The sequence below is a fragment of the Pseudophryne corroboree genome, chromosome 4 (assembly GCF_028390025.1).
Source record: "Pseudophryne corroboree isolate aPseCor3 chromosome 4, aPseCor3.hap2, whole genome shotgun sequence".
Lineage (NCBI taxonomy): Eukaryota > Metazoa > Chordata > Amphibia > Anura > Myobatrachidae > Pseudophryne > Pseudophryne corroboree.
The window spans coordinates 655,341,233-655,366,471 of record NC_086447.1 but is presented as its reverse complement, the minus strand read 5'-3'; the positions used below and the strand labels follow the sequence as shown (position 1 = coordinate 655,366,471).

General features: G+C 49.4%; 1 protein-coding gene across 2 annotated transcripts in view; it reads right to left on the bottom strand.

The window, feature by feature from the left end:
• The window catches only part of AHCTF1 (AT-hook containing transcription factor 1), a 648,646-nt gene that overhangs the window by 102,199 nt on the left and 521,208 nt on the right, over positions 1-25,239 (bottom strand). For both annotated transcript variants that reach the window (XM_063917783.1, XM_063917782.1), the window contains exons 26-27: positions 6,547-6,648; positions 6,074-6,281 (exon numbers count right to left, since the gene is read on the bottom strand). In XM_063917783.1, coding sequence (XP_063773853.1) covers positions 6,074-6,281; positions 6,547-6,648 — 310 coding nt within the window. The remainder of the gene's footprint in view (positions 1-6,073; positions 6,282-6,546; positions 6,649-25,239) is intronic.

The window sequence follows — 25,239 nt, the reverse complement described above, 5'->3', positions numbered from 1 at the left end:
TTGACCCGGGTAGACCCAACAATAACCCTGGTCAAAAGCTTGGTGTAAAAATTAGATTTTACTTACCGATAAATCTATTTCTCGTAGTCCGTAGTGGATGCTGGGACTCCGTCAGGACCATGGGGAATAGCGGCTCCGCAGGAGACAGGGCACAAAATTTAAAAGTTTGACCACTAGGTGGTGTGTACTGGCTCCTCCCCCTATGACCCTCCTCCAAGCCTCAGTTAGGATACTGTGCCCGGACGAGCGTACACAATAAGGAAGGATTTTGAATCCCGGGTAAGACTCATACCAGCCACACCAATCACACCGTACAACTTGTGATCTGAACCCAGTTAACAGTATGACAAACGTAGGAGCCTCTGAACAGACGGCTCACAACAATAACAACCCGATTTTTTTGTAACAATAACTATGTACAAGTATTGCAGACAATCCGCACTTGGGATGGGCGCCCAGCATCCACTACGGACTACGAGAAATAGATTTATCGGTAAGTAAAATCTTATTTTCTCTGACGTCCTAGTGGATGCTGGGACTCCGTCAGGACCATGGGGATTATACCAAAGCTCCCAAACGGGCGGGAGAGTGCGGATGACTCTGCAGCACCGAATGAGAGAACTCCAGGTCCTCCTCCTTAGCCAGGGTATCAAATTTGTAGAATTTTACAAACGTGTTCTCCCCTGACCACGTAGCTGCTCGGCAGAGTTGTAATGCCGAGACCCCTCGGGCAGCCGCCCAAGATGAGCCCACCTTCCTTGTGGAATGGGCCTTGACAGATTTAGGCTGTGGCAGGCCTGCCACAGAATGTGCAAGTTGAATTCTGCTACAAATCCAACGAGCAATCGTCTGCTTAGAAGCAGGAGCACCCAGCTTGTTGGGTGCATACAGTATAAACAGCGAGTCAGATTTTCTGACTCCAGCCGTCCTTGAAATATATATTTTCAATGCTCTGACAACGTCCAGCAACTTGGAATCCTCCAAATCGCTAGTAGCCGCAGGCACCACAATAGGCTGGTTCAGGTGAAACGCTGAAACCACCTTAGGCAGAAAGTGAGGACGCGTCCGCAGTTCTGCCCTGTCCGAATGGAAAATCAGATATGGGCTTTTATACGATAAAGCCGCCAATTCTGACACTCTCCTGGCTGAAGCCAGGGCCAGTAGCATGGTTACTTTCCATGTAAGATATTTCAAATCCACCGATATGAGTGGCTCAAACCAATGGGATTTGAGAAAATCCAAAACTACATTAAGATCCCACGGTGCCACTGGGGGCACAACCGGGGGCTGTATATGTAGTACTCCTTTTACAAAAGTCTGGACTTCAGGAACTGAAGCCAATTCACTCTGGAAGAAAATCGACAGGGCCGAAATTTGAACCTTAATGGACCCTAATTTGAGGCCCATAGACAATCCTGTTTGCAGGAAATGTAGGAATCGACCCAGTTGAAATTCCTCCGTCGGGGCCTTCCTGGCCTCACACCACGCAACATATTTTCTCCAAATGCGGTGATAATGTTGTGCAGTCACCTCCTTCCTGGCTTTTACCAGGGTAGGGATGACCTCTTCCGGAATGCCCTTTTCCCTTAGGATTCGGCGTTCAACCGCCATGCCGTCAAACGCAGCCGCGGTAAGTCTTGGAATAGACACGGTCCCTGCTGAAGCAGGTCCCGTCTTAGAGGTAGAGGCCACGGATCTTCCGTGAGCATCTCCTGAAGTTCCGGGTACCAAGTTCTTCTTGGCCAATCCGGAGCCATGAGTATCGTTCTTACTCCCCTTTGCCGTATAATTCTCAGTACTTTTGGTATGAGAGGCAGAGGAGGAAACACATACACTGACTGGTACACCCATGGTGTTACCAGAGCGTCTACAGCTATTGCCTGAGGGTCTCTTGACCTGGCGCAATACCTGTCCAGTTTTTTGTTGAGTCGGGACGCCATCATGTCCACCATTGGTCTTTCCCAATGGACCACAATCATGTAGAAGACTTCTGGATGAAGTCCCCACTCTCCCGGGTGCAGATCGTGTCTGCTGAGGAAGTCTGCTTCCCAGTTGTCCACTCCCGGGATGAACACAGCTGACAGTGCTAACACATGATTTTCTGCCCAGCGGAGAATCCTTGCAGCTTCTGCCATTGCCCTCCTGCTTCTTGTGCCGCCCTGTCTGTTTACGTGGGCGACTGCCGTGATGTTGTCCGACTGAATCAACACCGGCTGACCCTGAAGTAGAGGTTTTGCCAGGCTTAGAGCATTGTAGATTGCTCTTAGCTCCAGTATATTTATGTGAAGAGACGTCTCCAGGCTTGACCACACACCCTGGAAGTTTCCTCCCTGTGTGACCGCTCCCCAGCCTCTCAGGCTGGCATCCGTGGTCACTAGGACCCAGTTCTGTATGCCGAATCTGCGGCCCTCTAACAGATGAGCACTCTGCAACCACCATAGCAGAGACACTCTTGTCCTTGTGGACAATTTTATCCGCTGATGCATCTGCAGATGCGATCCGGACCATTTGTCCAGCAGATCCCACTGAAAAGTTCGTGCATGGAATCTGCCGAATGGAATCGCTTCGTAAGAAGCTACCATTTTTCCCAGGACTCTTGTGCATTGATGCACAGATACTTTTCCTGGTTTTAGGAGGTTCCTGACTAGATCGGATAACTCCCTGGCTTTCTCCTCCGGAAGAAATACCTTTTTCTGAACAGTGTCCAGAATCATCCCTAGGAACAACAGACGTGTCGTCGGGATCAGTTGGGATTTTGGAAAATTCAGAATCCACCCGTGTTGTTGGACACTACTTGGGTTAGTGCTACTCCGACCTCCAGCTGTTCTCTGGATCTTGCCCTTATCAGGAGATCGTCCAAGTAAGGGATAATTAAGACGCCTTCTCTTCGAAGAAGGATCATCATTTCGGCCATTACCTTGGTAAAGACCCGGGGTGCCGTGGACAATCCAAACGGCAGCGTCTGAAACTGATAATGACAGTTTTGGACCACTAACCTGAGGTACCCTTGGTGTAGGAGGGGTACCTTGACTATCACCTGCTGAGAATACAGCTTGTGAATGGCCTCCAATACCGTCGCCCTGTCGGAGGGAGACGTTGGCAAAGCAGACTTTAGGAAACGGCGAGGAGGGGACTTCTCGAATTCCAACCTGTAACCCTGAGATACTACCTGCAGGATCCAGGGGTCCACCTGCGAGTGAGCCCACTGTGCGCTGAAATGTTTGAGGCGACCCCCCACCGCCCCTGAGTCTGCTTGTAAGGTCCCAGCGTCATTCTGACGCCTTTGTAGAAGCCGGGGAGGGCTTCTGCTCCTGGGAAGGAGCTGCTTGTTGCAGTCTCTTACCCTTTCCTTTGCCTCGGGGCAAATAGGAATGTCCTTTTGCTCGTTTGTTCTTATAGGAACGAAAGGACTGCGGCTTAAAAGCCTGCGGCTTTTTCTGCTGGGAGGTGACCTGGGGTAAAAAGGTGGATTTTCCGGCCGTTGCCGTGGCCACCAGATCCGATAGACCGACCCCAAATAATTCCTCCCCCTTATACGGCAATACTTCCATATGTCGTTTGGAATCCGCATCACCTGACCACTGGCGCGTCCTTAAACTTCTTCTGGCAGATATGGACATCGCACTTACTCTTGATGCCAGAGTGCAAATATCTCTCTGTGCATCTCGCATATAAAGAAATGCATCCTTTAACTGCTCTATAGTCAGTAAAATACTGTCCCTATCCAGGGTATCAATATTTTCAGACAGTGACTCCGACCAAGCCACGCCAGCACTGCACATCCAGGCTGAGGCGATTGCTGGTCTCAGTATAACACCCGTATGTGTGTATATACTTTTTAATGTATTCTCCAGCCTCCTATCAGCTGGATCCTTGAGGGCGGCCGTATCAGGAATACGGTAACGCCACTTGCTTTGATAAGCGTGTGAGCGCCTTATCCACCCTAGGAGGTGTTTCCCAGCGCGCCCTAACCTCTGGCGGGAAAGGGTATAATGCCAATAACTTCTTTGAAATTAGCAGTTTTCTATCTGGGGTAACCCACGCTTCATCACACACTTCATTCAGTTCCTCTGATTCAGGAAAAACTATCGGTAGTTTTTTCACACCCCACATAATACCCCTTTTTGTGGTACTTGCAGTATCAGAGATATGCAAAGCCTCCTTCATTGCCGTGATCATATAACGTGTGGCCCTACTGGAAAATACGTTTGTTTCTTCACCGTCGACACTGGATTCAGTGTCAGTGTCTGGGTCTGTGTCGACCGACTGAGGTAAAGGGCGTTTTACAGCCCCTGACGGTGTCTGAGACGCCTGGACAGGTACTAACTGGTTTGCCGGCTGTCTCATGTCGTCAACCGACTTTTGTAGCGTGCTGACACTATCCCGTAATTCCATAAACAAAGCCATCCATTCTGGTGTCGACTCCCTAGGGGGTGACATCACCATTACAGGCAATTGCTCCGCCTCCACGCCAACATCGTCCTCATACATGTCGACACACACGTACCGACACACAGCAGACACACAGGGAATGCTCTGATAGAAGACAGGACCCCACTAGCCCTTTGGGGAGACAGAGGGAGAGTTTGCCAGCACACACCCAAGCGCTATAAATATATATAGGGACAACCTTAATAAGTGTGTTCCCTTTATAGCAGCTCAAATATTATAAATATCGCCAATAAGTGCCCCCCCTCTCTGTTTTTACCCTGTTTCTGTAGTGCAGTGCAGGGGAGAGTCCTGGGAGCCTTCCTCGCAGCGGAGCTGGGCAGGAAAATGGCGCTGTGTGCTGAGGAGAATAGGCCCCGCCCCCTTTTCGGCGGGCTTCTTCTCCCGGTTTTTTTTGGAACCTGGCAGGGGTTAAATACATCCATATAGCCCCAGGGGCTATATGTGATATATTTTAGCCAGAATAGGTATATTACATTGCTGCCCAGGGCGCCCCCCCCAGCGCCCTGCACCCTCAGTGACCGCTGGTGTGAAGTGTGCGGAGAGCAATGGCGCACAGCTGCAGTGCTGTGCGCTACCTCATGAAGACTGAGACGTCTTCTGCCGCCGGTTTCTGGACCTCTTCTCTATTCGGCATCTGCAAGGGGGTCGGCGGCGCGGCTCCGGTGACCCATCCAGGCTGTACCTGTGATCGTCCCTCTGGAGCTAGTGTCCAGTAGCCTAAGAAGCCAATCCATCCTGCACGCAGGTGAGTTCACTTCTTCTCCCCTAAGTCCCTCGTTGCAGTGAGCCTGTTGCCAGCAGGACTCACTGAAAATAAAAAACCTAACAAACTTTTTCTAAGCAGCTCTTTAGGAGAGCCACCTAGATTGCACCCTGCTCGGACGGGCACAAAAACCTAACTGAGGCTTGGAGGAGGGTCATAGGGGGAGGAGCCAGTACACACCACCTAGTGGTCAAACTTTTAAATTTTGTGCCCTGTCTCCTGCGGAGCCGCTATTCCCCATGGTCCTGACGGAGTCCCAGCATCCACTAGGACGTCAGAGAAAGGGGTATTATACCGCTTTCACACCTCCAATGCCAGATCCCACCCGGGAATTGGAAACGGGTCCTTCCCAGGTGGGATCCGGCATTGAACCCTATCTGCTGGCTTACCGACCCGGCAATATGCCAGGATGGTTGCCATAGAGACGGGGTGTGGAGCCGGCAGCAGGGGCGGAGGCAGAGCTGGGAGAAGAGCTAATTTCCGTGCCACCTCTTTCCTATGTAGTTAACAGGTGCTGGGTCGCATCGACACGGCAGACCGTTCACGCTGCCACTGACCTGGTATTTTAACCCGGGAATAACACTGCTTTATTCCCGGGTTGAATTACCAGGTCAGGCAACCCGGGAATTCCACCATAATGCTTTCACACCCCGCACTGACCCACGTGGGCTCGGCAATATTCTGGGTCGTTACCGGGTTAGTCGTGCGGTGTGAAAGAGGTATTAGTCAGTTCTCCCCTTTGAGACTACGACACAATTTAAGAGCAGGTGACTATTTTGCGACTCATACTTTCAGTGTCATTGCTTATGGAGCACATGATGAAATTAGTCATTTCTGCTAATACAAGTATTTACTTACCCTGACTACAGGAGGTGTTTCCAAGAGATTAAATTCAGATGCTCTGGCAAGATTTTTTAACTGTGCAGTTTTGAGTAGACTTGACCGAAAAGGGCTAGAGGTCAGTGGCATAGAAGTTCTATGAGGTGTTTTTTGATTGACACTTTCAAAATCTGTGATTAGGGGTGACGGCTCTGCCATGACTGGATGGACAACAGAATCCAGAAATCTGCCAATCAGAAACAGGCTATTTAGATAATGAAACAATATGAACATTATACAGTTCAAAAGGTTGCGTTATTAACCTTAAAAATACTTAACCAACTAACAATCAGAATATACAGTTTATGCGGAAAACATTAAACACGTTTTACGCTCGAATAGAAAACCTGACTATTTTAGTGCGTTGTTGCAGATCAATGAATTTTATGAAGCTGCAGCTTAAGTTGGTCAAAGCAGCAACAATTCCCATGACAATAATTACTACTACTAACCTGGACAACCTCTTGGAATTTGACATAGGCACACCAATAAAAGCATCCGGTACTTCTGAATGTGGCAGTGGAGATATTGTATGTTGGACTTCATTGCTCAAACTACACACACAAAAAAAAAATCTGTTCATGCATTTGCTTCCTCAGGACACAATAAGTAGTTCAAGAAGACTTAAAAAAAAAAGAAAAAAAGCATTTTGGTACTTACCGATAAATCTCTTTTTTGGAAGCCATAGGGGACACTGGCACAACTTCAACTTCCAGACTGTTGGGTGATGATGGTGGCTTACAGGGAGCTGGCCCTTTCAAATAATCCAAGTAGTAAAACAGGCTTCTCCCCCTCTATCCCCCATCATCCCTCAGTTATGAATTAAAGATTAGACGGGAACAAGAGAACAGAACTATACGAGGGAAGAGAGCACATAACAACCAGACAAAACAACAATGAAAGCAAGAGAACAGTGACGGAGGGGCAGCCAGTGTCCCCTATGGCTTCCGAAAAAGGGATTTACCCACATCCTTTTTCTGCCAGCTACTAGGGGACACTGGCACAACTTCAAGACCGTGGGACGTCCCAAAGTTCCCCCCTGGGTTGGAGATCGCTGAAGAACTGAAAAACAAGACTGCCAAACCGTGAAGATAAAGACGCAAAAGTAATAAACTTGTAGAACTTGGCAAACGTATGAAGACTGGATCAAGTGGCTGCTCTACAGAGTTTAGACGTGGTAGCCTCCCCTACTAGCGGCCCAGGAAGAGCCAACTGAGAGAGTAGAGTGGGCCGCAATGGATAATGCAGGTCACCTAGATTGGCTTGATGAATAGTCAACCGAATCAAGCGGGCCAAGGTCTGCTTAGTAGCAGTCCAACCTCACCGCGGAAGAGCAGAAAGCATGAATAAAGCATCAATCTTTCGTAACTGTGCTGTCCATTGCACGTAGATCTTCAACGTTCTCACTACATTTAAAGAAGGTGTCCCAGAGTCCTCCTGTAAGTACGGTACAATATGAAATATGAAAAGCTGACACGACCTTGGGAAGAAAGTAAGCGTGTGAAAAATCAAGTAGGGAGGCATACAAGACAAGGCACTTATTTCAGATACCTTCTGGGCTGAAGCTATGGCTAATAGAAAATCAGTCTTCCAAGTAAGATAGTTAATATCTGCGTCTTTCAAGGGTTCAAAATAGGGTGACTGCAGATAATCCAGCCTCAGATTCAAGTCCCAAACAGCCATAGGGGGTACAAACGGGGGTTGTACCCGATGGACCCCTTGTAGGAAAGTTTGCACATCCAGTAGGAGAGCCAGGCGTCTCTGAAAGAAAATCGATAAGGCACATACCTGAACTTTCAGGGATCCTAGACAAAGTCCGGAACCTAAACCTGCCTGAAGAAAGAGCAAAATAATCTGATTGAAACCCTTTTCGGTCACACAAAGAGTATAGGAACGCCAGGTGCGATGGTAACGGGCTGCCGTAACAGGTTTTCGTGCACATAACATCGTGGAAATTGCACATTCCGGAATCCCTTTGCGTTTTAGGATGTCTGCCTCAAGAGCAATCCCATTAAATGTAGTCGTAGTAAATCTGGATACACGAAGGGCCCTTGTTGGAGTAGATCCGCTCGCAGAGGTAGAGGCCAAGGATCGTCCGCTAGCAGAAGGCACAGGTCTGAAAACCAAGCTCTCCGAGGCAAATCTGGTGCTGAAAGATCACCGTGATTGACGCCTGCTTGATTTTCTTGAGAATTTGAGACAATACAGGAAACAGAGAAAATACGTATACTAGGTTGTACGGCCAAAACGTCTGCAGCTTCCGCCTCAGGATCCCAAGTTCTGGAGATGTATCGAGGAAGCTGATGATTGAGATGGGACGTCATGAGACCCACCTCCGGATACCCCCAGCGCTGTGTCAGAGCGCTGAACACCTCTGAGTGAAGTGCCCATTCTCAGTGATGTGGACCCTGACGGCTGGGGTAGTCTGCTTCCCAATTGTCTACTCCTGGAATGAATACTGCTGAGAGGACTACAGCGTTGCGTTCGGCCCACTGGAGAATGCGTGTCACCTCTTGCATCGCTTAACGACTACGAGTTACTCCCTTGTTAACGTACGTTACAGAAGTCGCATTGTCCGATTGAACCTTTACCGCCTTGGATCGAAGAACTTGGGCAGCTTTTACCAGCGCATTGTAGATTGCTCTCAGTTCCAACACATTTATTGGCAACAGTGACTCCTGTGGAGACCAATGGCCCTGAAGATGGAAGTCCAACACAACCGTGCTCCAACCCCCGAGGCTGGCATCAGTCATTAGGAGCGTCCAGTCCCATACCCTGAACCGCCTGACCACGGTGAGATTGTGCAGTTGGAGCAACCAAAAGAAGCAAAAGTCGCGTCTCTGGAGACAGTCGAACTAAGTGTTGAAGGTGTAGATGCAATCCCGACCATTGATGTCACAGATCCAGCTGGAAAGGATGTGAATGAAAATGGCCGAACTCCAGAGTTTTGAATGCTGCTACCATTTCCCCAAGCAAACAAATGCATAAAATTGACTGGTACCAGCCTTGGCTTGAGGATAGCTAGGACCAGTTTCTGTATACCCATAGCTTTGTCTGGAGGCAGAAAAACTTTCTGGACGTTGATGTCCAGGATCACACATAGAAATTGGATACACTGTGATGGCTGAAGGTTGGATTTTCGAAAATTGATTGTCCATCTGTGTTCCACTAACACCTTGTATGTTAATAGAGCATGCTCCTGGAGAATGAGATCTGATGGAGCTTTGAGGAGGAGGTCGTCTAGGCATGGTATTATTGTGATTCCCAATGATCTGAGTTGAGCAATCATCACCGACATGATCCTGGTAAACACCCTGGGGGCTGTGGACAGACCGAATGGTAAGGCTCTGAACTGAAAATGATCCTGTTGAATAGCGAACCTGAGAAAACGCTTGGTGTGGTACCCATATCGGAATGTGGAGATATGCATCCTTGATGTCTAGAGATATCATAAATTCCTTGGGTTCCAGGCTCCACATCACCGAGTTGAGCGACTATCTTGAACCGGTAATCAGACAAACTGATTTAACGATTTCAGATTCAGTATTGGTCGTACAGTATCGTCTGGTTTTGGTACTATGAAAAGATTGCAATAGTAACCCATCTTCCGTTGAAGCAGTGGTACCAACATTAACACAGCCAATTCTACCAAGGACTGTATTGCACCTTGAAGGGCCAAACATTTGTCCAGAAGAAGTGGAAGACTTGTCGTAAAATATTTCTTTGGCGGCAAAAATTAGAACTCTAACTTGTACCATTGGAAGATATTGCGAATCCACGCATTCTGATATCTTGAAAATGGCATCATGTAAGTTTCAAAGCCACGCTCCCACCATACTTGGGCCGCGGTGGGAGGGTAGACAGTCATGCCACGGTCTTTTCTGCAGGCTTTAGGTCTTGACAACGAGCAGCGACTGATTGCTTGCCGCGGCCTCTACCTCGCAAGGGTGTATCTCTTAAGCGTCATCTAAAAGGCTGAGTGAACGAAAAGGCCAAAAGGAAATTCCAGTATAAGAGCGCTTAGGTGGTGGCGGAAGGTAGATTTACCACCCGTAGCCTGAGAAATTAACAAGTCTAGTTCTTTTCCAAAAAAGAATGTCACCCGTAAACGGATGTGCTTCCGCCGCTCTTTTTGACTCAGCGTCAACTTGCCATAACCAAAGAACTCTTCTGGCTGCAATAGTTGCTGCTGAGATTCTCGAGTTAACTTGTCCGATATCTCTAGCCGCTTCTCCTAGGTATACAGCTGATTCCTTAATATGTTCCGCTAAGATCAATACTTCTTCTAACGGAACTCCCTCTTGTAAGTCCTTTATCAATTTAATGGCCCAATTGCTCCAATGCCTTGTTCACCCAGGAACTCACCAAAGGTTGGTCTAATTGGTATACCTGTGGCTGAATAGATGGAATTCAACATGGTGTCCAGCTTCCAGTCAGACGGTTCTTTCAACGAAGTTGCTCCCAGAACAGGTAGTGTAGTATTTTTGGACAACCTGTATAGAGGGGAGTCCGCTCGAGGTAACATCTCCCATTCATCCATCATAGCTGATGGAAATGGATAAACACTTAGAAAACTTTTTAGGCATCTGAAACCGCTTGTCCGGGTGTTTCCAAGCCTCCGTCAGCTGATCATTCAGTTTCTTGGAAAAAGGATAAGTGTCCGATGAACGCTGCTTTCTACCAAATAAAGCAGAATATGGTGAATCCGGTGTCGTAGTTTCGGAAGTGTTCAAAACTTAGCGCTAAAATAAGAGGTTCGACCCCGAAAAGGATCCTGTGGAAATACTTTGCGCTGGGTCAGTAATTTCACCCAACTCACGATCATCCTCTTCAGGTTTGTCCTGAGAGAGATGACCTGCCACCCAGCGTGGTTCTGTAGCAATAGAAAGCACATCATTTTGAGGAATCTCCTTAACAGTCTTTTGCAAAGCAGGCACCTCATTATGTAATTATGAGATGGTTCCTGTGAGCACTACCGCCCAGGCGGGAAAATTAGCGTCTTGGGACGGATTAACTAACGTAACCTCTGAAGCACATGCTTCACACAGGGAGGAATCGTCTGTGTGAGCTTTTTTTTGTACACTCAGCTCAGAAAAGGAGATTTATGGTAAGAATTTACCTTTGTTAAATCTGTTTCTGCCAGGTACACTGGGATCCACAGGGATAACATCGGGGTGTAGAGTTGGATCTTGATACGAGGCACCAACAGGCTAAAAGCTTTGACTGTTCCTAAGATGCTCAGCGCCACCTCCTCTATAACCCCCAGTGATCGCGGTGAGCGAATAAAATTGTGGGTCCCAGGGACCCATTACGTAAAAAAATTGGGGTCCTATTCCACAATTTCTGGGTCCCATCACAAATTATGGGGGATGAGGGCAGGCAGCAGTTGGGACAGTGCTGGGGACAGGCAGCATTTGGGGTAAAGAGGTTTAAGGGCAAGCAGCAGCTGGGGTAGAACTGTTGGTAGAGGCAGGGAGAAGTTAGGATAAAGGGGGGTAAGGGCAGGTAGTGCTGGGGGGTTGAGTGTAGAAAGCACTTGGGAAAGTGCTGGGAGGGAGGGGGCTAGTGTCAAGCAGTGCTGTGTTTAGGTAGAGGGAAAGGGTAAATAGCAGCTGGGGTAGTACTGGATGGCAAGGAGGGTTATAGGGGCAAACAGTACTGGGGGTAGGAATAGAGTAAGGGTGGATAGCAACTGAGGCAGTACTGGTGACAAGGAGGGGGCTATCTGCAGGCAGTGCTGGGGTTAGGTAGAGGGAAAGGGTAAATAGCAGCTGGGACAGTACTGGATGGCAAGTAGGGTTATAGGGGCAAACAGTATTGGGGATAGGGAGAGAGTAAGGGTAGATAGTAATTGCGGCAGTACTGCTGATAAGGATAGGGCTATCTGCAGCCAGTGCTGGGGTAACGGAGTGGGTACGGGTAGATAGCAGCTACTGAGTTTAGAAGTGGGCGCCAGACAGAGTGCTTTTGGGAAAGCGGGTGTGGCCTCGCAACAAGGGGCGGTAGGTGGTAAGGTCTGGTAGGTGACAGTGTGAAGGGACAGGTTTGTGGGGTGATGTTATGGGCAGTGGTACTTCGGTCTTAGGGACGTGGCCACTCGAAATGGGAGTGTGCCAGCATGATATGCCATTCATTTCTGGTCACTCTGGGAGTATTTCTCTCTATTCTATTCCAAATACACCTTACCTACATGGTGGTGTCACTGCAACGGGGAACCTCTGAAGAAATGGATCCTCCCTGGGCAGGCAGCGTCTTCAGTCGGTATTCAGTATTCATGTAGGAGATCACCTGGACGGAAGCTGCCTCTTTGTGTAGGAATATAACCAATGCATCATCAAACAAAGGTTCACCCAGACTCGTTCTCCCTGCGTCACTTCATGCCCCCTGAATCTACTCCAACCTCTTGTCTCTCTCCAGCCCCCTACCTTTCCAGACTCCTTCCCCTTGTGTCAAGGTAGCATCTGGGTCCTTTCAACAAAGTGAAAATAGACAACGCTTGTGTCAATCCAATCTCCTGTCATTCCACACCTCCCTCCCCTGTGTCCCCTCTGCCTTCCCCCTCACTCTGTGCCTCACACCTTTCTCCTGCTGTGTGCCTCTCTGCATTCCCCCCTCTGTGCCTCTCTGCGTTCCTCCCACCCTCTGTGCCTCTCTGCTCCCCCCCGTGCCTCTCTGCGTCCCCCCTGTGTGCCTCTCTGCATCCCCCCCTCTATGCCTCAAAAGGGAGTACAATACGCGCCATAGCGCATTTTTGCGATCACTGTCCCCGCTTCCATGCACAGGAGCTCAGTTTTGTTAACCAGTCCAATGCAGTAGCAGGTAAAATAAGATTTTACTTACCGATAAATCTATTTCTCGTAGTCCGTAGTGGATGCTGGGACTCCGTAAGGACCATGGGGATATAGCGGCTCCGCAGGAGACAGGGCACAAAATAAAAGCTTAAGGATCAGGTGGTGTGCACTGGCTCCTCCCCCTATGACCCTCCTCCAAGCCTCAGTTAGGATACTGTGCCCGGACGAGCGTACATAATAAGGAAGGATATTGAATCCCGGGTAAGACTCATACCAGCCACACCAATCACACCGTACAACTTGTGATCTGAACCCAGTTAACAGTATGATAAACGCAAAGGAGCCTCTGAAAAGATGGCTCACAACAATAATAACACGAATTTTTGTAACAATAACTATATACAAGTATTGCAGACAATCCGCACTAGGGATGGGCGCCCAGCATCCACTACGGACTACGAGAAATAGATTTATCGGTAAGTAAAATCTTATTTTCTCTGACGTCCTAGTGGATGCTGGGACTCCGTAAGGACCATGGGGATTATACCAAAGCTCCCAAACGGGCGGGAGAGTGCGGATGACTCTGCAGCACCGAATGAGAGAACTCCAGGTCCTCCTCAGCCAGGGTATCAAATTTGTAGAATTTAGCAAACGTGTTTGCCCCTGACCAAGTAGCTGCTCGGCAAAGTTGTAAAGCCGAGACCCCTCGGGCAGCCGCCCAAGATGAGCCCACCTTCCTTGTGGAATGGGCTTTTACTGATTTTGGCTGTGGCAATCCTGCCACAGAATGTGCAAGCTGAATTGTACTACAAATCCAACGAGCAATCGTCTGCTTAGAAGCAGGAGCACCCAGCTTGTTGGGTGCATACAGGATAAACAGCGAGTCAGATTTTCAGACTCCAGCCGTCCTGGAAACATATATTTTCAAGGCCCTGACAACGTCAAGCAACTTAGAGTCCTCTAAGTCCCTGGTAGCCGCAGGTACCACAATAGGTTGGTTCATGTGAAATGCAGAAACCACCTTAGGTAGAAATTGAGGACGAGTCCTCAATTCCGCCCTGTCAGAATGAAATATCAAGTAAGGGCTTTTATATGATAAAGCCGCCAATTCTGACACACGCCTGGCTGAAGCCAAGGCTAACAGCATCGACACCTTCCATGTGAGATATTTTAAGTCCACAGTGGAAAGTGGTTCAAACCAATGTGACTTTAGAAAACTCAACACCACATTGAGATCCCAAGGTGCCACTGGAGGCACAAAAGGAGGCTGTATGTGCAGCACCCCTTTTACAAATGTCTGAACTTCAGGTACTGAAGCCAGTTCTTTCTGGAAGAAAATCGACAGGGCCGAAATTTGAACCTTAATGGACCCTAATTTTAGGCCCATAGACAGTCCTGTTTGCAGGAAATGAAGGAAACGACCCAGTTGAAATTCCTCCGTAGGGGCCTTCTTGGCCTCACACCACGCAACATATTTACGCCAAATGCGGTGATAATGTTTTGCGGTTACGTCCTTCCTGGCTTTGACCAGAGTAGGGATGACTTCTTCTGGAATGCCTTTTTCCCTCAGGATCCGGCGTTCAACCGCCATGCCGTCAAACGCAGCCGCGGTAAGTCTTGGAACAGACAAGGCCCCTGCAGTAGCAGGTCCTTTCTTAGAGGTAGAGGCCACGGTTCGTCCGTGAGCATCTCTTGAAGTTCCGGGTACCAAGTCCATCTTGGCCAATCCGGAACCACGAGTATAGTTCTTACTCCTCTCCTTCTTATGATTCTCAGTACTTTTGGTATGAGAGGCAGAGGAGGGAACACATACACTGACTGGTACACCCACGGCGTTACCAGAGCGTCCACTGCTATTGCCCGAGGGTCCCTTGACCTGGCGCAATATCTGTCCAGTTTTTTGTTTAGACGTGACGCCATTATGTCCACCTTTGGTTTTTCCCAACGGTTTACAATCAGGTGGAAGACTTCTGGGTGAAGTCCCCACTCTCCCGGGTGAAGGTCGTGTCTGCTGAGGAAGTCTGCTTCCCAGTTGTCCACTCCCGGAATGAATACTGCTGACAGTGCTATCACATGATTTTCCGCCCAGCGAAGAATCCTTGCAGCTTCTGCCATTGCCCTCCTGCTTCTCGTGCCGCCCTGTCTGTTTACGTGGGCGACTGACGTGATGTTGTCCGATTGGATCAACACCGCCTGACCCTGAAGCAGAGGTTTTGCTTGACTTAGGGCATTGTAAATGGCCCTTAGTTCCAGAATGTTTATATGAAGAGACGTTTCCAAGCTTGACCACAGGCCCTGGAAATTCCTTCCCTGTGTGACTGCTCCCCAGCCTCTCAGGCTGGCATCCGTGGTTACCAGGATCCAATCCTGAATGCCAAATCTGCGGCCCTCTAGTAGATGAGCACTCTGCAGCCACCACAGGAGAGACACCCTTGTCCTTGGCGACAGGGTTATCCGCTGATGCATCTGCAGATGCGATCCGGACCATTTGTCCAGTAGATCCCACTGAAATGTTCTTGCATGGAATCTTCCGAATGGAATCGCTTCGTAAGAAGCCACCATTTTCCCCAGGACCCTCGTGCACTGATGCACTGAGACCTGTCCTGGTTTTAGGAGGTTCCTGACTAGCTCGGATAACTCCCTGGCCTTCTCCTCCGGGAGAAACACCTTCTTCTGGACTGTGTCCAGAATCATTCCTAGGAACAGTAGACGTGTCGTTGGAATCAGCTGCGATTTTGGAATATTTAGAATCCACCCGTGCTGACGTAACACTACCTGAGATAGTGCTACTCCGACTTCTAACTGTTCCCTGGATCTTGCCCTTATCAGGAGATCGTCCAAGTAAGGGATAATTGAAATGCCCTTTCTTCGTAGAAGAATCATCATTTCGGCCATTACCTTGGTAAAGACCCGAGGTGCCGTGGACAATCCAAACGGCAGCGTCTGAAACTGATAATGACAGTTTTGTACTACAAACCTGAGGTACCCTTGGTGAGAAGGGTATATCGGGACGTGGAGATAAGCATCTTTGATGTCCAGAGACACCATATAGTCCCCTTCTTCCAGGTTCGCTATCACTGCTCTGAGTGACTCCATCTTGAATTTGAACCTTTTTATGTAAGTGTTCAAGGATTTCAGATTTAAAATTGGTCTCACCGAGCCGTCCGGCTTCGGTACCACAAACAGCGTGGAATAATACCCCTTTCCTTGTTGCAGGAGGGGTACCTTGATTATCACCTGCTGGGAATACAGCTTGTGAATGGCTTCTAGAACTGCCTCCCTGTCGGAGGGAGACTTTGGTAAAGCAGACTTCAGGAAACGATGAGGGGGAAACGCCTCGAATTCCAGTTTGTACCCCTGCGATACTACCTGTAGAATCCAGGGATCCACTTGCGAGTGAGCCCACTGCGCGTTGAAATTTTTGAGACGGGCCCCCACCATATCTGAGTCTGCTTGTAAAGCCCCAGCGTCATGCTGAAGACTTGGCAGAAGCAGGGGAGGGCTTCTGCTCTTGGGAAGCGGCTGCATGGTGCAGTCTTTTTCCTCTTCCTCTGCCCCGGGGCAGAAAGGAGTGGCCTTTTGCTCGCTTGTACTTATGGGAACGAAAGGACTGAGATTGAAAAGACGGTGTCTTTTTCTGCTGATGTGGAGTGCCCTGGGGTAAAAAGGTGGATTTTCCAGCCGTTGCCGTGGCCACCAGGTCCGATAGACCAGCCCCAAATAACTCCTCCCCTTTATACGGCAATACTTCCATGTGCCGTTTGGAATCCGCATCCCCTGACCACTGTCGCGTCCACAACGCTCTTCTGGCAGAGATGGACATAGCACTTACTCTTGATGCCAGGGTGCAAATATCCCTCTGTGCATCACGCATATATAATAATGCATCCTTTAAATGTTCTATAGTTAACAAAATATTGTCCCTATCCAGGGTATCAATATTCTCAGTCAGTGAATCCGACCATGCGACTCCAGCACTGCACATCCAGGCTGAGGCGATTGCTGGTCGCAGTATAACACCAGTATGTGTGTATATACTTTTTAGGATATTTTCCAGCCTTCTATCAGCTGGTTCTTTGAGGGTAGCCGTATCAGGAGACGGTAACGCTACTTGTTTAGATAAACGTGTGAGCGCCTTATCTACCCTAGGGGGTGTTTCCCAACGCGCCCTAACCTCTGGCGGGAAAGGATATAATGCTAATAATTTTTTAGAAATTAGCTGTTTTTTATCGGGAGAAACCCACGCTTTTTCACACACCTCATTTATTTCCTCTGACTCAGGAAAAAATATTGGTAGTTTTTTCTCACCCCACATAATACCCTTCTTTGTGGTACTTGTAGTGTCAGAAAGGTTCAATGCCTCTTTCATTGCCGTGATCATGTAACGTGTGGCCCTACTGGACATTACGTTTGTCTCGTCACCGTCGACACTAGACTCAGTATCTGTGTCAGGGTCTGTGTCGACCCACTGAGGTAACGGGCGTTTTAGCGCCCCTGACGGTGTCTGAGACGCCTGGACAGGCACTAACTGATTTGCCGGCTGTCTCATGTCGTCAACAGTTTTTTGCAAATTGCTGACATTATCACTTAATTGTTTAAATACAATCATCCAGTCAGGTGTCGACTCCCTAGGGGGTGACATCACCAACGCAGGCAACTGCTCCGCCTCCACATAATTTTCCTCCTCATACATGTCGACACACGCGTACCGACACACAGCACACACACACCGGGAATGCTCTGATAGAGGACAGGACCCCACTTAGCCCTTTGGAGAGACAGAGGGAGAGTCTGCCAGCACACACCCAGCGCTATATATATATACAGGGATAACCTTATATAAGTGTTATTCCCTTATAGCTGCTGTTAATTATTGTTATTTGCTGCCAACAATGCCCCCCCTTCTCTTTTTTACCCTGATTCTGAAGCAGGACTGCAGGGGAGAGTCAGGGAGCCGTCCTTCCAGCGGAGCTGTGAGGGAAAATGGCGCTTGTGTGCTGAGGAGATAGGCTCCGCCCCTTCACGACGTCATTATCTCCCGCTTTTTTGTGTAAAATGGCAGGGGATTAAAAATACATCCATATAGCCCAGGAGCTATATGTGATGTATTCTGTTTTGCCACCTAAGGTATTCTGTTATATTGCGTCTCAGGGCGCTCCCCCCCCAGCGCCCTGCACCCTCAGTGACCGGAGTGTGAAGTGTGCTGAGAGCAATGGCGCACAGCTGCGGTGCTGTGCGCTACCTTAGTCTGAAGACAGGATGTCTTCTGCCGCCGATTTCACCGGACCTCTTCGTCTCTTCTGGCTCTGTAAGGGGGACGGCGGCGCGGCTCCGGTGACCCATCCAGGCTGAACCTGTGATCGTCCCTCTGGAGCTAGTGTCCAGTAGCCTAAGAAACCCGATCCACTCTGCACTCAGGTGAGTCCGTTTCTTCTCCCCTTAGTCCCACGATGCAGTGAGCCTGTTGCCAGCAGGACTCACTGAAAATAAAAAAACCTAACTAAACTTTTATTCTAAGCAGCTCAGGAGAGCCACCTAGATTGCACCCTTCTCGGCCGGGCACAAAAATCTAACTGAGGCTTGGAGGAGGGTCATAGGGGGAGGAGCCAGTGCACACCACCTGATCCTTAAGCTTTTATTTTGTGCCCTGTCTCCTGCGGAGCCGCTATATCCCCATGGTCCTTACGGAGTCCCAGCATCCACTAGGACGTCAGAGAAAAGACGACAAATGTTAGTAGCCACATACACCACATTCTCACGACAGGAGAAGGTATCAGCGGCTAATGCCATACAAACCCAAAGATGCTAAGTGCGCCAGGGTGTACCTCGCAGAAAAATTTAACAAAGGTAAGTTCTTAACATAAATCTCCTTTTCTACAGCGGGGTACACTCGGTTCCACAGGGATAACATCGGGAATGTCCTAAAGCAGTTCCTCATGGGAGGAGGCGCACTGTAGCGGGCACAAGAACCGGAATCCAAAGGAGGAATCCTGGGAGGCGGAAGTATCAAAGGCATAGAACCTTATGAACGTGTTCACTGAGGACCACGTAGCCGCCTTGCATAATTGTTCACGGGTCGCAACACGGCGGGCTGCCCAAGAAGGTCCAACCAACCGAGAAGAATGGGCTTTGATGGTAGCAGGAGCTGGAAGACCAGCCTGTACATAAGCTTGTGCAATCACCATTCTAATCCATCTGGTCACGGTCTGCTTATTCGCAGGCTAGCCACGTTTGAGAAAACCAAAGAGTCTGAAAAGAGAATCAGACTTCCTAATGGAGGCTGTCCTCTTCACATAGATATGGAGAGCCCATACCACATCCAAAGACCGCTTTTTGGAGGACAATTCAGAAATAAAGTTGGAACCACAATCTTTTGATTAAGGTGGAAAGATGACACCACCTTAGGTAGATAACCAGGGTGCGTCCGAAGAACCGCCCGGTCACGGTGAAAAATCAAAAAAGGTGACCCACAGGATAAGGCACCCAAGTCTGAAACCAGTCTAGCACAGGCAATAGCCAGCAGAAACAAGACCTTAAGAGTAAGCCACTTAAGGTCCACAGATTCAAGAGGTTCAGACGGAGACTCTTGCAAGGCCTCCAAAACCACCGACAAATCCCAAAGGAGCCACGGGCGGGACATAGGGAGGTTAAATCCGTAAAACACCCTGAGTGAACGTATGAACATCAGGCAGGGTCGCAATTTTTCTTTGAAACCATACCGACAAGGCAGAAATATGAATCTTGATGGAGGCCAGACGAAGGCCTAAGTCCAGGCCCTGTTGCAGGAAAGCCAAAAGATTGGACGTACTAAACTTGTAAGCGTCATCATTGTTAGCTGCGCACCAAGCAAAGTAAGAATTCCAGATCCTATGATAAATACGAGCCGAAGCCGGCTTACGGGCCTTCAACATAGTTTGAATGACCGCCTCAGAAAATCCTTTGGCCCTCAGAACTGAAGCTTCAAGTGCCACGCCGTCAAAGCCAGCCGGGCCAAATCCTAGTATACACAAGAGCCCTGATCGAGGTGGTTTGGGCGTTGCGGAAGCAGAAGAGGACGCTCTAACGAGAGACCCTGTAGGTCTGAGAACAAATGTCGTCTGGGCCACGCTGGAGCGATCAGAAGTAAGATTCCTCCTTCTTGCTTGAACTACCTTATTACTCTGGGCAGGAGTGACACCGGAGGGAACACGTACAGCATCCGAAAGTTCCATGGAATTGGCAGTGCGTCCACGAACGCCGCTTGAGGATTCCTTGTCCTTGCTCTGAAGACCGGAACCTTGTGATTGTGTCGAGACGCCATCAGGTCTACACCTAGTAGGCCCCACTTGTCCACTAGGAGTTGAAATACTTCTGGATGTAGGATCCACTCTCCGGCGTGTACGTCCTGACGACTGAGCAAGTCCGCCTCCCAGTTGAGGACCCCCCGGAATGAACACTGCCAATATGGCTGGCAGATGGTGTTCTGACCACTGAAGAATCCTCGACACTTCCATCATTGTCATGCGGCTTCGAGTGCCACCTTGATGATTTATGTACGCCACTGTGGTGGCATTGTCCGACTGTACTTGAACAGGCCTGTTCTGTATCAGATGCTGGGCCAGGTTCAGAGCATTGAACACCACCCGCAATTCCAGAATGTTTATCGGGAGGAGACACTCCTCCCTGGTCCACCGACCCTGAAGAAAGTGTTGCTCCAACACCGTGCCCCAACCCCTCAGACTGGCATCCCCTGTCAGGAGGACCCAGTTGGAGATCCAGAAGGGACGACCCCTGCTCAATCGTTGGTCCTGCAGCCATCAGCTCAGTGACAGACGAATCTCCGGAGACAAGGAGATCATGTGAGACCTGATCCGGTGAGGCAGGCCATCCCACTTGGCAAGAATCAGGTTCTGCAGAGGACGGGAATGAAATTGAGCGTACTCTACCATGTCAAAAGCCGACACCATGAGGCCTAGTACTTCCATCGCTGAGTGTATCGACACTCGCGAGCGAGAGAGGAAGCATCGAATACTGTCCTGAAGGTTCAGGACCTTCCCCTGTGATAAGAACAACCGCTGGTTGAAAGTGTCCAACAATGCCCCCAGGTGCACCATTCTCTGAGCATGGACCAGGGAAGATTTCTTCCAGCTGATGAGCCACCCGTGGGCTTGCAGAAACTGGACCGTCAGATCCGGATGACGGAGGAGAACTTCTGGGGAATTCGCCAGGATCTGCAAGTCGTCCAGATATGGTAGGATCCTGACACCCTGACGACAGAGCGGGGCTGTCATCACCGCCATGACCTTGGTGAAGACTCGTGGAGCCGTGGTCAATCCAAAAGGTAAGGCCTGGAATTGATAATGGAGGCTGCCAATAGCAAATCACAGGTATTGCTGATGCAAAATGGCAATAGGAATTTGGAGGTAAGCATCCTGTATGTCCAGGGAGCCCATATAGTTCCCGGGCTCCAAAGCCAGTACAATAGAGTGAAGAGTTTCCATACGAAACTTGGAGACCCTCACAAATTTGTTCAAGGACTTGAGGTTGAGAATGGGCCGGGAGAAGCCATTCGGTTTCGGAACGAAGAACAGCAGTGAATATTACCCCCATGCCTCTCTGAGCCAGAGGCACCGGCACTACCACTCCTGTGTCCAGGAGGGACTGTACCACCAAATTAAGAAGTTTTGCCTTGTCCGGCAAAATTGATGAGGGGGACGTTTCTTGAAGGATATGGCGTATCCGTGAGTGATGATTTCTCTTACCTAGGCGTTGGAATTGGTCTTCAACCGTACCTGGGTAAACCGTAGAAGTCCACCTCCCACCCTGGTATCCACCAGGGGGAGGCCCGTCCCGTCATGCAGTAGGCTTGTCTGATTTGGAAGCAGGCTGACGGGGAGCCCAGACACGTTTAGGTTTGGGCGTAGTGGTTTTGGAAGTGCAAGTTTGTTTCGGGGTAAGCCTGACCCTTTGCTTTACCTGGAGATCGAAAGGAAGTACTCTTAACCTTCAGAGCGGAAGGAGCAGTACTAGGTAGACACGCCGTCTTAGCGGAAGCTAAGTTAGCAACTATCTTGTTGAGATCCTTACCATAAAGGATGTTACCCTTGAAAGGTAGCACCTCCAGAGTTTTCTTAGAGTCCAGATCCACAGACCAGGACCGCAACCAAAGAATTCGGCGAGCCAGAATGGACGTAGTAGAGGCCTCCAGAACACCGACATCCGAAGCCGCCTCCTAAATGTAATGAGAGGCTGTGACAATATACGAAAGACATTGTCTAGCATTATCAGAAAAATTGTCCGGAGCTCTGCTTCCACCTCCGGAGCCCACGCTTCAATAGCTTCTGCAGCCCAAGTAGCCGCAATAGTGGGCCGATGCACAGCTCCCGAAAGGGTATAACTAGACTTTAAGCAACCCTCCACACGTTTATCCGTCGGTTCCTTCAGAGAGGCGACGGTACTAACAGGCAGAGCAAAGGACACCACCAGCCGTGCGACTTGCGAGTCCACTGGCGGCAGACTTTCCCAATTTTTACTTAACTCCGCAGCGAGGGGATAGCGAGCTAGCATCTTCTTGTGAGGTGTGAATTTCTTACCTGGATTCTCCCAGGATTTCCGACGTATATCAACTAAGTGGTCAGAATGAGGCAAAATTAACTTGGTAACCTTGTGACGTTTAAATCTATCAGGTTTCTTAGAGGCAACAACAGGTTCTGGGTCATCATCAAGTTGAAGAATCAGCCGGATAGCCTCCAATAGGTCAGGAACATCCACCTGTGAAACAGACTCCCCATCAGAAGCATCTGGATCAGTGTCTGTGGAGTCAGTATACATGCCATCCTCATCGGACAAAGTATCTGAAACATGAGTGGATTGTGAGGAAGTAATGGCCCGCTTAGAGGACCCCTTGGTCTTAGGTGGGCGAGGGTTAGGTTTCTGTTTAGTCAATGAGTGATTTAATTGCTGTAACTGAGTGGGCAGGAGATCTGCCCATGGCGGATTAACCGCACAGACAATATGTGGCTGTAAAGGCACGTGAGGTCCCATAGGGGGCGCAAGTCTAGTTACCAGCGTAGTCAGTAAATTAGATAAAGTTGTCCAAGGCGTGTCGTGATGTGCCCCCGTTGCTACAAACTGACTGGGGGGTAGGGAACCCCCAGGACCTGAACCCTCCGCTGCTATGTTTTCCTCTAATGCATCTGCGGCATCACCACCGCGTATTGCGGGATCAGCCACAAAACCATCGCCCCATGTAGCTGACATGATATGAAAGCATAAACCATGGCGACACAGTACAATATCAGCAGATATAATACCCAACTAAGAACCCCCTGTGCAGCGTGACAGCAAAGAGCATTCAAGAGGTATACAGTGACTGAGAATCACAGAGAAAAAATAAGAATTTACTCACCGGTAATTCTATTTCTCGTAGTCCGTAGTGGATGCTGGGGACTCCGTAAGGACCATGGGGAATAGATGGCTCCGCAGGAGACTGGGCACATCTAAAGAAAGATTTAGGTCTATCTGGTGTGCACTGGCTCCTCCCCCTATGACCCTCCTCCAAGCCTCAGTTAGGACACTGTGCCCGGAAGAGCTGACACAATAAGGAAGGATTTTGAATCCCGGGTAAGACTCATACCAGCCACACCAATCACACCATATAACTCGTGATAGGAACCCCGGTTAACAGTATGATAACAACGGAGCCTCTGAACAGATGGCTCGCAATAACAACCCGATTTGTGTAACAATAACTATACAAGTATTGCAGACAATCCGCACTTGGGATGGGCGCCCAGCATCCACTACGGACTACGAGAAATAGAATTACCGGTGAGTAAATTCTTATTTTCTCTGACGTCCTAGTGGATGCTGGGGACTCCGTAAGGACCATGGGGATTATACCAAAGCTCCCAAACGGGCGGGAGTGCGCGGACGACTCTGCAACACCGAATGAGAGAACTCCAGGACCTCCTCAGCCAGGGTATCAAATTTGTAGAATTTTGCAAACGTGTTTGCCCCTGACCAAGTAGCAGCTCGGCAAAGTTGTAAAGCCGAGACCCCTCGGGCAGCCGCCCAAGATGAGCCCACCTTCCTTGTGGAATGGGCTTTTACAGATTTAGGCTGCGGTAGTCCCACCGCAGAATGCGCCAGCTGAATAGTGCTACAAATCCAGCGCGCGATAGTCTGCTTAGAAGCAGGAGCACCCAGTTTGTTGGGTGCATACAGGATAAACAGCGAGTCAGTTTTCCCGACTCCAGCCGTCCTGGAAACATACATTTTCAGGGCCCTGACTACGTTTAGTAACGTGGAATCCTCCAAGTTCCTAGTAGCCGCAGGCACCACAATAGGCTGGTTCAAGTGAAACGCTGATACCACCTTCGGGAGAAACTGAGGACGAGTCCTCAACTCTGCCCTATCCATATGGAAAATCAGATAAGGGCTTTTATAGGACAAAGCCGCCAATTCTGACACACGCCTAGTCCACAGTCTTAAATGGTTCAAACCAATGTGATTTCAGGAACTCCAAAACCACATTGAGATCCCAAGGTGCCACTGGGGGCACAAAAGGAGGCTGAATACGCAGAACTCCTTTGACAAAAGTCTGAACTTCAGGCAGAGAAGCCAGTTCTTTCTGGAAGAAAATCGACAGGGCCGAAATCTGGACCTTAATGGACCCCAATTTGAGGCCCAACGTCACCCCTGCTTGCAGGAAATGCAGGAATCGACCCAGTTGAAATTCCTCCGTTGGGGCCTTCCTGGCCTCACACCAAGCAACATATTTCCGCCAAATGCGGTGATAATGTTTTACGGTGACATCCTTCCTGGCTTTGATCAGGGTAGGGATGACTTCCTCCGGAATGCCCTTTTCCTTCAGGATCCGGTGTTCAACAGCCATGCCGTCAAACGTAGCCGCGGTAAGTCTTGGAACAGACAGGGCCCCTGCTGCAGCAGGTCCTGTCTGAGCGGCAGAGGCCAAGGGTCCTCTGAAAGCATCTCTTGAAGTTCCGGGTACCAAGCTCTTCTTGGCCAATCCGGAACCACGAGTATAGTTTTCACTCCTCGCCTTCGTATTATTCTCAGTACCTTGGGAATGAGAGGCAGAGGAGGAAACACATAAACCGACTGGTACACCCACGGTGTTACTAGAGCGTCCACAGCGATCGCCTGAGGGTCCCTTGACCTGGCGCAATATCTTTTTAACTTTTTGTTGAGGCGGGACGCCATCATGTCCACCTGTGGTCTTTCCCACCGGTTTACCAGCATTTGGAAGACTTCTGGATGAAGTCCCCATTCTCCCGGGTGGAGGTCGTGCCTGCTGAGGAAGTCTGCTTCCTTCCCAGTTGTCCACTCCCGGAATGAACACTGCTGTCAGTG